General features: G+C 37.0%; 2 protein-coding genes and 1 non-coding gene across 3 annotated transcripts; 2 read left to right on the forward strand and 1 right to left on the reverse strand.

Annotated features, from left to right (window-relative positions):
• Nucleotides 1–3,108: 3,108 nt before the first annotated feature.
• Nucleotides 3,109–3,215, reverse strand: LOC114180034. Its single transcript, XR_003603610.1, has one exon. It is a non-coding gene; the product is annotated as a small nucleolar RNA R71 (small nucleolar RNA).
• A 965-nt stretch (nt 3,216–4,180) lies between these two features.
• LOC114175057 lies at nt 4,181–5,158 on the forward strand. The gene has a single exon (XM_028059817.1). It carries the CDS (start codon nt 4,181–4,183, stop codon nt 5,156–5,158), a length of 978 nt encoding a protein of 325 aa, XP_027915618.1.
• A 1,469-nt stretch (nt 5,159–6,627) lies between these two features.
• On the forward strand, nt 6,628–9,107 carry LOC114175059. The gene is made up of 3 exons (XM_028059819.1): nt 6,628–7,134; nt 7,234–7,445; nt 8,948–9,107. The coding sequence occupies exons 1-3, from the start codon at nt 6,628–6,630 to the stop codon at nt 9,105–9,107; spliced, it is 879 nt and encodes a 292-aa protein (XP_027915620.1).
• The last annotated feature ends 6,074 nt before the right edge of the window (nt 9,108–15,181 follow it).

Here is a 15,181-nt window from a genome sequence, read left to right on the forward strand (position 1 = left end):
TGTGCTTGCTTCTCTCATCATTCACCGGGTTCTTTGCCAATTCAATGGCTGACTTGTTATCAACTCGGATCACAATCTCCTTTTCTTGCTTCAATTCCAGTTTGCTTAGAAGGTTTCTAAGCCAAACTGCATGGCAGACACTCCAGGATGCTGCAACGTACTCTGCTTCACATGTTGACAGTGTTACAATGGGCTGTTTATTTGAAAGCCAGGTGAACGTCGTGCTCCCCATGAAGAATACATATCCAGACGTGCTTTTCCGGTCATCAACATCTCCAGACCAATCACTGTCTAAGTAGCCGACTAGTCGGTAATCATCCATCCTAGTATACATCAGACCAAGTGATACAGTTCCTCTCACATACCTTAAAATTCTCTTTAGGGCCTTCCAATGAGTATACCTTGGTTCCTCCATATACTGACTTGCTATTCCAACACTCAACATTAAATCAACATTAAATCTGGTCTGGTATTTGTAAGATACCTGAGACTTCCAATCAGACTTCGGTATTTACTCGCATCAACTCGGTCTCCATCTGCATACTTAGAAAGTTTTGTGCCTGGTTCCATAGGGGTGGAAATTGGGTTGTAACTTGTCATCTTGAACTTCTTTAAGACCTCCTCAGCATACCTTTCCTGCGACACAAAGATACCGTCCTTCCCTTGAATGACTTTCAAACCAAGGAAATACTTCATAAGACCTAAGTCGGTCATCTCGAACTCCTTCTTCATTACTTCTTTAAATGCTTCAATCAGCTCAGCATTATTCCCCGTGAAGATAAGGTCATCAACATAGAGGGTAATGAACATCACATCTTCTCCTTTCTTCTTTATGTAAAGAGCATGTTCATAAGGGCATTGCTCATACCCATTCTTCTTGAAGTAAGTGTCGATTCTTTCATTCCATGCTTGTGGAGCTTGCTTCAGGCCATAAAGTGCCTTCTTCAATCTCAGGACTTTCTTCTCCTCGCCTCTTCGCATGTATCCAAGTGGTTGTTCAACATATACTTCCTCCTCCAAGACTCCATTCAGAAATGCTGACTTCACATCTGATAAGTGCCAAAAATGAGTAATTTTCATATGAAATGAGGGCACTTATGTTCTTAATTTGTATTTATATCATGATTAATTCTCCCTAAATCTAGAACAGAATGAGCTTCCAAGTTTTTGTTGAAAAGAAGTCACTTGATCCCTGTTTTGGTAAATTTCAGGTACAATAGAGTAGAGAAAGGAAAGAACTTAGGAGGAGCAAAGGAGAAAGCAAGAAAGGAAGAAAATAGGGAAGAAATCCTGTCATTTTCGCTCAATTTTAAGCATGCTCGCTTAAGCTAAAATCACTGCTGCCATTTTCGCTCAAGCGACACAGGAGCTCGCTTAAGCGAGCGCTCGTGCAGTGGAGACCCTCCCTTGCCGCCATACTCGCCCAAGCGAGTTCAGATGCTGTCAATCTCGCCTAAGCGAGATCCTTTCTTCAGCTTGAAGTACTCTTGCTCGCCTAAGCGAGATGTTGGCTTCAGCACATCTCGCCCAAGTGAGAGGCTTTCTTTGGGATGAAGAATGATGTCTCGCTCAAGCGAGACTTAGGTAGCTTGAGCGAGACTTCGTGGGTATATATTCTTAGTGGATCAGAAAGTGAAATTAGCTGGGAATTTTGGGAGAAGAATGCATCCGTGCTGCAGACCTGTTACTAGGAGCATCACACAGATCATAATTCTTCTTCTTTTTCTTAGTTCTTAGGATTTGATGGCTGCCATGAGTGGCTAATCTTCTCCTTTGGGATTGAATGTAATCTACTCGAACTTGGATGTAATCTGGTGATATTTATATATAGCATTTCTGTTTTACTCAGTATTGGTATTGTTGTTCTACTATTAATGCTTACTTCTATCTGATCAATAGATGTTTTGATGTTGATTTTTAGATCTGACCGAAAAATATTTCTGAAAATCTGATTTGAACAATGATACTTGATATACTGTGATGCTAGGAATAGATCTCAATATATCAATTGCTTTTAACACTCGACCGTAATGCTGGATAGTTTGTTAAATATATGAGGAATCAATATTTAGGGAATTAATCTTATGAATTTTATACGCGAGGGATCGGTATAAATGATTTTTAAGTGTGCATCAATACTGGTATTTTCAGATGTTATATATTATATTTATCTAGATTACAGACAAGGGAGATAGATGAAATTCAATCCCAGTTTCTTTTACTGTATTTTTCTAAACTTTTCCGCTTCTACTGTATTAATTTTATGCAATAGTTAATGTCAAATCAAATTAAAATCTTTGTATATATATGCTGATCAAAATAATTAATTATTTTAACTGAATCCGTTCCTCGTGGGTTCGACACTCTTACTTCAAATCATTATACTACAATTGACTTTTGGTACGCTTGCCAAGAGACCAACAAGTATTTTGGGCGTCGTTGCCGGGGAACGGTGTTCTTTTGAAATTTTAGTTATCTCATCCAGCTTTGTGTATATTTTTTTCTTTATTAGATAGCTTATTAAATTTTCCCTTTGTACTAATCCTTGCTTAAGCTGTTTGATTTATGCTCTTAAGAGGTCAGGTTCCTGAAGATCGATTAGCATTTGACCCGAAGATAGAAAAGACAGCTAGAAGGAACAGAGGCAAAAGCAAAAAGAAGCAAGGAAAGACAAGGGAAGAATCTTCATGTACTTCCATCACACCTCAATCAGAAAACATGGAGAATCAAAGACCAGCTCCAGCCAGGAAGACATTTGGAGACTATGCTATGCAACAAGGGCCGAGATATTTTTCTAGCATAGCATTACCATCCACCACCAAAACTTTGGAGATGAAGCCAACTTTCCTCAGCTTGATCTATTCTCATCAATTCACTGGAATGGATAATGAAGATCCATACACTCATCTTTCTACATTCTATGAATTGATAGGAACCATGGGCTTTCAAGAAGGAGATCTTGAGCATGTATACATGCATTTGTTTCCTTTTTCTTTGGCAGGTAAAGCAAAGGAATGGCTTAAGTCATATCCAAATCAGAGTTTGAACAGCTGGAAGGATGTTGAGGAGAAATTCTTGAACAGATTCTTTCCACCATCTCGCTACATCAAAGCCAAAGCTGATATTTCGATGTTTAGGCAAGGACCAGATGAGCCATTCTGTGAAGCTTGGGAGCGGTTCAATTCCTTATTGAGGAAATGCCCAAATCATGGATTTGAGGATATTGCTCAGCTGAATCATTGAGGCATTAGCATCCACAGATCATCAAGCTTAGCATAATAGGCAAACTGTTCAGAGGAAGGGAGTGTTTGATCTTAGTACTACAGATGCGATCTTAGCTTAGAATAAAATTCTGACTCAACAGATTGAAGCACTGCCGAAGCAGATGTCTAAATTGCCAGAGCAGTTGCAAGTTGTGCAAACTTCTCCCAGTCACAACCCATGAGATGTGACTTTTGTGGAGGAGATCATCCAAATGGTCATTGTTCTTATCAGAGTAGCTCACAAGGAGAAGTTCAATATGTGAGCAACCAAGGAAGACCAGGAAATTTCTCCAAGAATAACAATTTTTCACAGGGGTGGAGAAACAATCCAAATCAGAATTTTGGATGGAAGCAAGAAGCTGGTCCTTCAAACAGACAACCTCCTTATCAACAACAACAACATTATCCTTCGATGCATGACAGAACATCTAAACTGGAGGATACTTTAGAAAAGTTTATGCAAGCTTCTTTGACCAATCAGAAAAATACAGAAGCTTCAATAAGAAATCTCGAAACACAGGTTGGACAATTGGCGAAACAATTATCAGATCAGCAGACAGGTCAATTTTCAGCCAACAGGTCAATTTTCAGCCAACACACATACTAATCCCAAGGAGCATTGTAAATCTATTACCACTAGAAGTGGTAAAGTTGTAGGAAGAGGGATTGGAGACAACCTAGGTGTAGAGGAGGAGGTGTTGGAGGAAAAAGAGAGAGAAAATGAAAAAAATGAGTGTGAGGGAGAGGAAGAACAAAATAAAAGAGAGTTTGTAAATAAAAGAGAAGAAAAGGAAGAAAAAAATAAAAGTGAGGAGAAAAAGAGGGAGAAGGGTGAGAAACAGGTGCCTCAGTTGAAGAGCCTACCATACCCTCAAAACCCTTCCAAAAAGGACAAAGAGAGGCAGTTTGCAAGGTTCATGGACATTTTCAAGCGACTGCAGATTAACATTCCTTTTGTGGAAGCTATGGAGCAGATGCCGACATATGCAAAATTCATGAAAGAGCTCCTAACAAAAAAGAGAAGATTTTCTGAAGAGATAGTGGAACTTGAAGCAGGGTGTAGTGTTATAATTCAGAAATCATTACCTCAGAAATCCAAGGACCCTGGGAGCTTCACTATTCCAGTTACAATCGGGACATTACTAGTGGCAAAAGCATTGCTTGATCTGGGTGCCAATATAAATTTGATGCCTTTGTCTATGCTAAGGAGAATAGGAGATCTGGAAGTAAGGCCTACACGGATGACATTACAGCTAGCTAATAGATCCATGAAGTATCCCTATGGTGTGGCAGAGGATGTCTTAGTTAAGGTTGACAAATTCATGTTCCCAGTTGATTTTGTAGTAATGGATATTGAGGAAGACACTGAAGTTCCTCTAATATTGGGAAGACCTTTCATGAAGATGGCCAAGGTCATTATTGACGTTGATGATGGAAAATTGAAGGTCAGGGTGCAAGATGATGAAGTCAACTTTAATGTATTTGAAGCAATGCAGCACTCGAAGGACAAGCAACAATGCTTCAGGATGGATGTGATAGATGAAATTTTTCTGTCATCCAAGAAGCAATTGACAAAGGCAAGCCCATTAGAAAAAGCTTTGATTGGTGCTTGTGGTGATCTGGAGGAAGATGAAGAAAAGAAAGTTGATGAATACCTAACACATCTGAATTCAGCAAAAGAAATTGCATCAAATGATATACAACTTGAGAAATTGCAGCAAGAAAATAGAACTGAAAGTCAGAAGCTGGAGCTAAAGGTATTACCTCCTCATTTAAAATATGTTTTTCTTGCATATGGAGGTAACAAACCAGTGGTGATCAGTAGTGCTTTAACGGCTTCTGAAGAGGAAAAGCTGATTTCAGTTCTTAAGGCCAATGAGGGTGCAATAGGTTGAACTTTATCTGATCTTAAAGGAATTAGTCCACCCTACTGTATGCACAAAATTCATATGGAGCAAGACTACAAGCCTGTAGCACAGCCTCAACGGCGATTGAATCCAACCATGAAAGAGGTGGTCAAGAAAGAAGTAATGAAGTTACTTGATGCAGGTATGATCTATCCAATCTCCGATAGTGCCTGGGTCAGCCCGGTCCAGGTAGTTCCAAAAAAAGGAGGTATGACTGTTATTTGTAATCATAAATATGAACTAATTCCTACTAGAACAATCACAGGTTGGAGAATGTGTATAGATTGTAGAAAACTAAATCAGGCCACTAGGAAAGATCATTTTCCTTTACCTTTCATGGATCAAATGCTAGAAAGGTTAGCAGGGCAAGCTTTCTATTGTTTTCTGGATGGATATTCTGGTTATAATCAAATTGTAGTGGATCCAGAAGACCAAGAAAAAATTGCTTTTACTTGTCCCTTTGGTGTGTTTGCTTACAGGAAAATGCCTTTTGGATTGTGTAACGCACCAGCAACCTTTCAACGATGCATGCTTGCAATTTTCTCTGACTTGGTGGAAAAATGCATAGAAGTCTTTATGGATGACTTCTCTGTATTTGGGGCTTCATTTGACTAATGCCTGGAAAACTTAAACATCGTACTGAAGCGGTGTGTTGATACCAATCTGGTTTTGAATTGGGAAAAGTGCCATTTTATGGTAACTGAAGGTGTAGTGCTGGGCCACAAAATCTCTGCTAAAGGTATTGAAGTTGATAAAGCTAAAGTGGAGATCATTGAAAAGCTGCCACCACTCAAAAATGTAAAGGGTATCAGGAGTTTTCTGGGCCATGCTGGATTCTACAAACGATTCATCAAAGATTTCTCCAGAATTGCCAAACCACTCAACAATCTGCTTAACAAGGATACACCTTTTAATTTTGATGTTGAATGTTTGCATGCATTTGAATTGTTAAAACAGAAATTGGTTTCAGCTCCTGTGATAATTGCTCTTGATTGGAATTTAGGCTTTGAGTTAATGTGTGATGTAAGTGACTATGTCATAGGAGCAGTTTTAGGACAGAGAAAATACAAAGTTTTCCATGTTATACACTATGCTAGCAAAGTCCTTAATGAAGCTCAAATTAATTATGCAACAACTAAAAAGGAATTGCTAGCTATAGTTTATGCATTGGAAAAATTTAGAGCATATTTGATTGGTTCATCTGTCACTGTATATACTGATCATGCTGCAATTAAATATTTGTTAACCAAATCTGATTCAAAACCAAGACTAATTAGATGAATCTTATTGTTGCAGGAATTTGATTTGGTGATCAACGACAAAAAAGGAAGTGAAAACTTTGTAGCTGATCATTTGTCTAGATTGGTGAATACTGAGGTGACAAACACTCAATCAGAGGTGCGGGAGGAGTTTCCTGATGAAAAACTGATAACGGTGCAAAAAAGGCCATTGCTGACATGGCCAATTTCAAAGCTGCAAGGGTCATACCTGAAGATCTTAATTGGCACCAGAAGAGGAAATTCTTGAGAGATGCACACCAATATGTGTGGGATGATCCTCATTTGTTCAAAATCGGAGCTGATCAACTGTTGAGAAGGTGTGTATCCAATGATGAGGCAAAGAGCATTCTGTGGCACTGTCATAGTTCCCCATATGGAGGGCATTTTAATGGAGAGAGGACAGCTGCAAAAGTCCTCCAATCTGGATTTTATTGGCCCACCTTATTCAAAGACGCACACAAATATGTGCAACACTACAATAGTTGTCAGAGAATAGGGGGAATCTCAAAAAGACATGAAATGCCACTGAATATCATTTTAGAGGTTGAGGCCTTTGATTGTTGGGGAATCGACTTTGTGGGACCACTGCCATCTTCTTTCTCAAATGAATACATTTTGGTGGCAGTTGATTATGTGACAAAGTGGGTTGAAGCAGTAGCAGCTCCTAAGGCCGATGCCAAAACTGTAATCAAATTTCTCAAGCGGAACATCTTTTGCAGGTTTGGTACTCCAAAAGTGTTGATTAGTGATGGTGGTTCACACTTTTACAATGCTCCACTTTAGAAATGTTTGGAACATTATGGAGTGCGGCATAAAATTGCATCACCTTATCAGCCACAGACCAATGGACAAGCGGAGGTGTCAAACAGGGAAATCAAGCGTATTCTAGAGAAGACAGTGGCATCTTCAAGAAAAGATTGGTCAATGAAGTTGGATGACGCACTTTGGGCCTACAGAACTGCTTATAAGTCTCCCACAGGTTTATCCCCATTCCAGTTGGTATATGGTAAGTTCTGTCACTTACTGGTTGAATTGGAACACAAGAAATTTTGGGCCTTGAAATTTTTGAATTTTGATCCAAAGGCAGCAGGAGAAAAGAGAAAATTACAGCTGCAAGAATTGGAAGAAATGAGACTCAGCGCCTATGAGTCCTTAAGCTCAACAAGAAAAAGATGAAGGCTTATCATGACAAGAAAAAGATGAAGCCCTATCTTGGTGGTGAGATTGATAGGCTTGCCACAATCATTCAACTTAATGAACCTTAAATGAAACAGGCGTCAGGCTCGTGACATTAAACAAGCGCTTCCTGGGAGGCAACCCAGTGTTTTAATTATGTTCTTGCACTTCAATTTTATCTTTTCTGATTAAATGTGTTTGTGTATGTAATTATGTGTTTGTGTTTATAGCTCTATGTTTGTGTGTAAAAAGGTGAATTTTAGCATCCAATCATCTCAATAAGGCAAACCATGCGATTTTGATTGTTTTCAACAAAACTGGTATTTTAAGCATGGGAATGAGTTTTGGTGCCATAATTGAGATCATCAAATGCTAAAAATTGCCTTGTTTTGGCCAAATTGTGAAATTTGAGTTTAAAAGCTTGATTTTGAGTTTGTTGATGTGAAACCTTTTGGAATGATAAAGAATTGATTGAAGTATGGTTTGGTGTGTGTTTATGAGTTAATTGGACTGAAAGGATCATGAAATGGCTGAGTGAAAGTGAACCAAAAATTGAAATATGGCAAAATCAGTGTGTGTCAAAACTGCACGAAAATCTCGCCCAAGCTAAACATGTCTCGCTTGGGCGAGATATGCAGAACCTGAGCCAACCAATTTTGCTGATATACTCGCTTAAGCGAGTCATGGCTCGCCTGGGCGAGAATGCTCTGCACCAGGGGTGTTTTGGGCGACACAGTCTCGCCTGCGCGAGGCTTTTTAATTTTCCTCTCACGCTCATCTTGCTTAAGTGAGAAACAGTTGCTTGAGCGAGAATTCGCGTTTAAGTGAGGGACAGTGGCATAACTCATTGCTCTTTTTCTTTCCTTCAAATCCTCGCTCACTTTCTCCCTTCCTCAGTTTTGAGCGCGTCATCACTCACTCTTTTCTCTGCATTTTAGCTCACAAATTCCATCTCTCTTTGCTAATTCCTCTTCAAGGTAAGTTCTACTTTTCATTATATTCAATTTCACAAAGCACATTCACGGTTTTGTACAATCCAAACCCTAAGATAGTGCCCATGCTCTTTTTGTTGCGTTTTGTGTTTACATTATGGGTTTTAGTGTGAATTGGTGTTGAAATTGAATAATGTGGGTTATCTATGGATGAATTGATTCAAAAATTTTCACAGTTTGAAAATGCACTCCATGTGTTTGATGAAATGTCATGCTAAAATTGTTCTTATTTGTGCTTGGTTGGCTAGTGAATGGATTCTAGAAATTGCTATTGCATTGTAGTTAACTAACTTGACAAGATTTTGGTGGGTTAGTTTTCATCCTTGCAGGTCCATGGCTAGAACAAAGACAACATCTAGACTTCCCACTACTGAACCCAACAAAGGGAATATGAGAAGACGTGCAAGTAGCTCTTCTCCTGAAAGGCCAATAAGCAACCGTTTTAGGGACCCCGAAAGAGAAGAACCGTATGAGAAGATAAAGAACTGAGTCTTTATCAAAGAAAGAAAGGTGGTCCTACTTCCGGATGAATATGATCCATTCTTGAATGGCCTTATCAGGAGGAATTAGATGAAGTTGGCTGACCCGCTTCCCAAATTTGATCCAGAGATTGTGAGAGAGTTCTATGCAAATGCTTATTCTGAGGATAATCCCGGTGAAAAGAGATCTAAAGTTAGGGGGTGGTGGGTAAATTATGATCGAGCAGCCATCAGTGAATTCCTTGGTAATCCACTACCTCTACAACCAGGGCAACGCTGTGACTTCATAACAAGAAGGAGGAGTCATGAACCTTATGATGAAAATGAAGTAGCACTCTTTATATGCGCTGCCAACCGATCTTATCAAGTCGGACCCACTGGAAATCCTCTCAGAATTCTAAGAGGGGATATGAAAACCTTAGCCCAAGTCTGGACCACATTCTTACTTGCAAACATAGTGCCCATTGGCCACGTGTCAGACTTGAATGTCCCTAGATGTCATCTCCTTTATTGCATAATGAGGGAGGATCTGACTGTTGACGTCGCCACAATTATTACTGAAGAAATCCACAAATTTGTGAGATACGAAGTCAACACTAGGAATGACAAGGCAAAAGGTGCTTTGGGTTTTCTGGCATTGATCACAGCCTTTTGCCAAGAACAAGGGGTGGAGGTAGATTTAACTGCAAAAATACGACCTTCAATTACCAAGAGATTCATTGAACACTTTTGTACCCACCCAGAGGACTTGGAGCAGCTAGAAGAGCCCCAGCTGGACCAACAAGCTGAAGGCCAACCAGCTAAAGACCAATCAGCAATGGAAGAACAACAAACAGGGCCCACACAGCAACCTCAGCTCAACATGAATAATGAATTGCTTGAGCAGATGAGATATCTGAGGTTGTAGATGGAGCACACTCACCAGCAAAATGCTTCCATTCATAGAGGACAACTCCACCTTCAGGAGTACCTCTATCAGAATGTCCGCGGACCATACCCAGGCATGACTCCACCAGAATTCTTCACTTATCTACAGTGGCCTGGGGACAGTCCTATTTTCCCAGGGGGAAGTGGATCTGCTGCAGGTGAGGGACCATCAGGAGCTGCTGAAACAGATGGAGCAAACATTGAGGTTGAGATTGATTTTGGAGGGGATTGATCCACAGCACCATTCCACCCTTCAAAACTCTATAAACACGGTTTCATTGTTCTTTTTCTTTTAGTATTTTGCAGTGTTTATGTAATTACTACTATTTTGCTTTAGTTGTTTTGGCTAGAATGTTATATTATCTAGTTAATTAACTGTTTAACTTTAGTTTTTGGCTTAGTATTTTGTGCATAATACTTAGAGACAACTAAAATTTTTTGGGAATCATTTTGAAAATCTTTTTGAGGAAATTGGTTAAAGAGAAATATGATTTCAGTAAGTATCCTGAGTCTTGAACAACTGAGTGAACTGAACACAGAGGTGAAAAAGGAAAATTTTGGTTGAATTCATAATTAAACAGGATTATGATATTAGTGCTGCATAGTTAATCAAGATAATCAGTTGTAACAACAAGTGAGATACCAAGGAAATAAACCAGAAAACCCAGTGAGTGTGTGAATCCTTAAACAGTGTGAGTGTTTCCACTGTTTGTTGACAAGTTGATATTGCTTGAAGTTTTCATTTGATAACATCACATTTGAAGTGTAACATCCTTTTTTTTAATAAACTGTATTATTTATTTTAAATAAAACACTTAGAAAATCTTCTATGTTTACTAATGTTTTGTATTTTATTATGATGAAGTTTAAACATTAAAAATATTATTAAATAGGTGTGTGTAAAATATATATATATATATATATATATATATATATATGAAGAATTTTCTAAAAGAGATAAAAAAAATAATATAGAAAAGAAAAGAAAAAGAAGAAGAAGAAGAAAGGATAAGAAGATAAGAAGAAAAGAAGAAAAGATAAGAAGAAAAGAAAAAAGAGAGAAGAAGATAAGATGAAGAGATAAGGATTATCTCTTCATTAATGCATGTAATCATGATTTTGAAAGAAAAGATAAGCACATGGCTTGCTTATATATATATGGAATGAAGGTTACGGGAGGTGAGAAAGTAAGGAAGAAAGAAAGAAAGGAAGGAAGGGAGGAAGAAAGAGAAAGAAAGGAGAGAGAGAAAGAAGAGAGAGAAAGAAGAGAGGGAAAGAGAAAAATAGGAAAGAAAATTTAGAGCAAAGATTCAAAGAGATCCTAGTCTTCTACAACTATTATTAGTGTGCTCTTCAATCAATAAGGTAAGGAGGAGTGAGGTTAAGCTCTTATATATTAATCTTGATAAGCTCATGGATTTTATATTAATCTTTTATTTATTTTGACTCATATATTATTCTATTTACTTTCATTTAACTTATTTTCATTTATTATCCTCTTATATTTATTTTATTTCATCTCCAATTATACACTGATCATGTTTATTTATTTATTTTATTTAATCTCCAAATATGTATTGATCCTGTTTATTTATTTTATTTAATCTTTGGTTACGCACTGATCCTATTTATTTATTTATTTATTTTATTTATCTTCAGTTACGCACTGGTCCTATTTATTTTATTTATCTCCAGTTACGCACTAGTTCTATTTATTTATTTTATTTTATTTACCTCTACTTATGCACTGGTCCCCTATTTATTTATTTTATTTTATTTATCTCCAATTACGCACTGATCCTATTTATTTATTTTATTTTATTTATCTCCAGTTAGGTCCTATTTATTTATTTTATTTTATTTACCTCCAGTTATGTACTGGTCCTATTTATTTATTTATTTTATTTTATTTACCTTCAGTTACGCACTGGTCCTTTTTATTTATTTTATTTTATTTACCTCCAGTTACGCACTGGTCCTATTTATTTATTTTATTTTTATCTCCAGTTATGCACTGGTCCTGTTTATTTATTTCAATTAATATATCTCCAGTTATGCACTGGTCCCGTTTAATTTATATTTTTATATTTAATTATAATGTTCTAATCCTTATCTAATTATTTACTTAAAGTTCTTGCTTTGATTCTTATTTTATCATTATTTTATAATTAAAAATAAAAATAAATGTGAAGTGAAAGTAAATATTATTTTATTTAGTGAGCTTGGATAGAAGAAAATTGCATATCCATTTTATCGTTGTTTTATATTCTTTATATATTGTTTATACAATGACATGAATTGATAGTCATCACATTTTATGACCTTTGAAAATACCCAAGAGTGTGTCAGTTAAGTAAGAGTTAAGTCTGGTTTCAATAAGTTGAGATTAAACCAGTGTCAAAGTATTTGTATTTGGGAAGTCACAGTTTGGTACACTGCGGGATGAAAGGCAGGGACCATGGTGGGGTCTAAGGAAGTTTTACCAAGTAGGTGAATATCTGGATAGTTCAGAATAGCGCCCTGGACTAGGATATTCATAGGCCAAACTTGGGACTATCCGATACCTGCTCGGCATCGCCAAGGTTAGGTAGTGAGTATATATCTCTTTTGTGAGCCGATGAATGGCTAGTATTCTCGAGAAAGAAATAATTATGATTGTACCAATGTTTTATGAGAAATACTCAACTACCTAATCACTTCCCAAAGCAACTTTTGATGTTCAGATTGGATCATCAGAAGTGGAATATGGATCCATATGTCTGGTAAAACAAGATCAAGTTTGGTGGTTGTAGGTCCAAATCTAGGCCCCCGGTGTCTGCATTGTTTGTTGAGTTTATTAAGGTTGATATTTAAGGCTTATAAAGACCTCACTCCTTTCATATTTTTCTTTCATATGTACCTGTTGCATGAGCAGAAGAGGAACCTGCTCAGTAGAGTTGTTCGGGATATTATTGGTGGATCTTCTGAAGATTGACTCACGGATAATTTCTATTAATATCTTTAGGAGATGTTAAAAATATAGAAAATCTTCTATTCTAATGTAGGACTCTTAATATTTAACAAATATATATTTTTGTAATATTTCATGAACAATTACATAGATGCAAACTACATATATGAATATGAAGTTATGTTATTATTAATGTTCTCTCAAGGATAATCTCTAAAAAAAAAATTTGATTCCATATCTTTTTATCAAATAATAATTATTTAGTATAGTAGTCGGGGCGTCACATTTAGTGGTATCAGAGCAGTTCCTTCTGTCAAGACCTTGGGTATGGTGTCTTCCATGTTTGTAGTCTCTAATAGTAAGTAGAGGTGCAAGTTGTTTGTTTATACATTTTTCTTGTAAAAGAGAAATGCAAGATAAGTAGACTAATAAAAGTAAGTAATAACAACAATTAATACTTGTAGTAAGGATAAGTTTTAACAATAGTTAAAAAAAAAATCTAAAGAAAACTAAGGAAATTGTTCATTCTTTCAGGAAAAGATGGATAACGGACCAAACATTACCAATGAGTTGTTGGAAAGAATGACAATTGTCCTGGAAAATATGAGCCAAAAACAAAATGTTGAACCCATGGAAAATCAAGGATTAGAAACCTTTCGCAGGAATAATCCACAAAAATTTAAAGGGGGATTTAATCCTGAAGGTGCTCAGTCATGGATAGCAGAAATTGAGAAAATTTTCATCGCAATGATGTGTGCAGATGCAAATAGAGTCACATTTGCTACATTTATGCTCGTTGAAGAAGCTGAAAACTGGTGGAGATTTACAAAACAACAATTGGAGGATGAAGGGAGACAAATTACTTGGGAAGCCTTCAAACAAAAGTTTCTGGAAAAATATTTTCCAGAGGATCTTCGGAGGAGGAAAGAAGTTGAATTCCTTAATCTTCGTCAAGGAATCATGTCTATAGGAGAATATGCAGCAAAGTTTGACGAGTTGTCAAAGTTTTGTCCTTACTTTCATTATAGAGTTGATGAACGTTCCCGTTGTTCTAAGTTTGAAAGTGAACTGAGACCTGATATTAAACAAGCAGTTGGTTATTTAGAGATTTCTTCCTTTCCCACTCTTGTAAACCGTTGTAGGATTTATGAGGATGATACTAAGGTAAGACAAACTCAATGGAGGCAAGGAGGGCCTTTGAGGCACAAAAGAAACGATTTTAATAATAAGAAACCCTACCAACGTCCATCTCATACTTCGTGGAATTCTTCAGGACAAAGACATTCCTCTGCTGTCAGTAATTCAGGCATAACCAACCTTATCAAATGTTTCCACTGTGGAGGACCTCATCTGTCAAGAAATTGCACCACAAGGACTATAACTTGCTTCAATTGTGATAAGTTGGGTCATTATCGTAATGAATGCAAAGAGTTAATTAGGGAGCAAGGAAGTGGGGGAAGCAACAATAGAGGAAATAATCAACTTGGAAGACCAAAGACAACCGGAAGAGTCTTCACAATGAATGGTACTGAAGTTGTTCAATCTGAAGATCTAATCCAAGGTAAATGCATCATAAATGGTCACCTCGTTAATGTACTATATGATTCAGGTGCTACTCATTCTTTCATATCACATGAATGTGTCCAACATTTAAAGTTACATGTCTCTTATTTGCCATATGACTTAACTGTATCTACTCCTACCAATGTTCAAGTCACCACTTCACTTACATGCACAAATTGTCATATTTCTATAGGGAATAGAAAATTTTCTGTAAATCTTATATGTCTACCCTTGTCTCATTTGGATATTGTTCTTGGAATGGACTGGTTATCTTCCAACCATGTTCTCCTAAACTGTCACGATAAGACTTTAATTTTTGAATCATACATAGGTGAAGTTTTTGACTCAAAAGAATTAAAAGAGAGTACTACCAACCACAATGAAATCCCAAAAGGATCTCAAGTATACATGATCTTAACTTCTTTAAAAGTCAAGGAAATTCCAGACATTAATAAGTTTCCTGTTGTTTGTGAGTATCTTGATGTTTTCCCTGAGGATGTTCCTGGGTTACCTCCACAAAGAGAAATAGAATTCACTATAGACTTGGTACCAGGATCAAGACCTGTGTCTATAGCCCCTTATAGGATGTCACCTCTAGAGTTAGCAGAGTTGAAAAAACAAATAGAAGAATTGTTGGATAAACA

Source organism: Vigna unguiculata, chromosome 3 (genome assembly GCF_004118075.2).
Source record: "Vigna unguiculata cultivar IT97K-499-35 chromosome 3, ASM411807v1, whole genome shotgun sequence".
Lineage (NCBI taxonomy): Eukaryota > Viridiplantae > Streptophyta > Magnoliopsida > Fabales > Fabaceae > Vigna > Vigna unguiculata.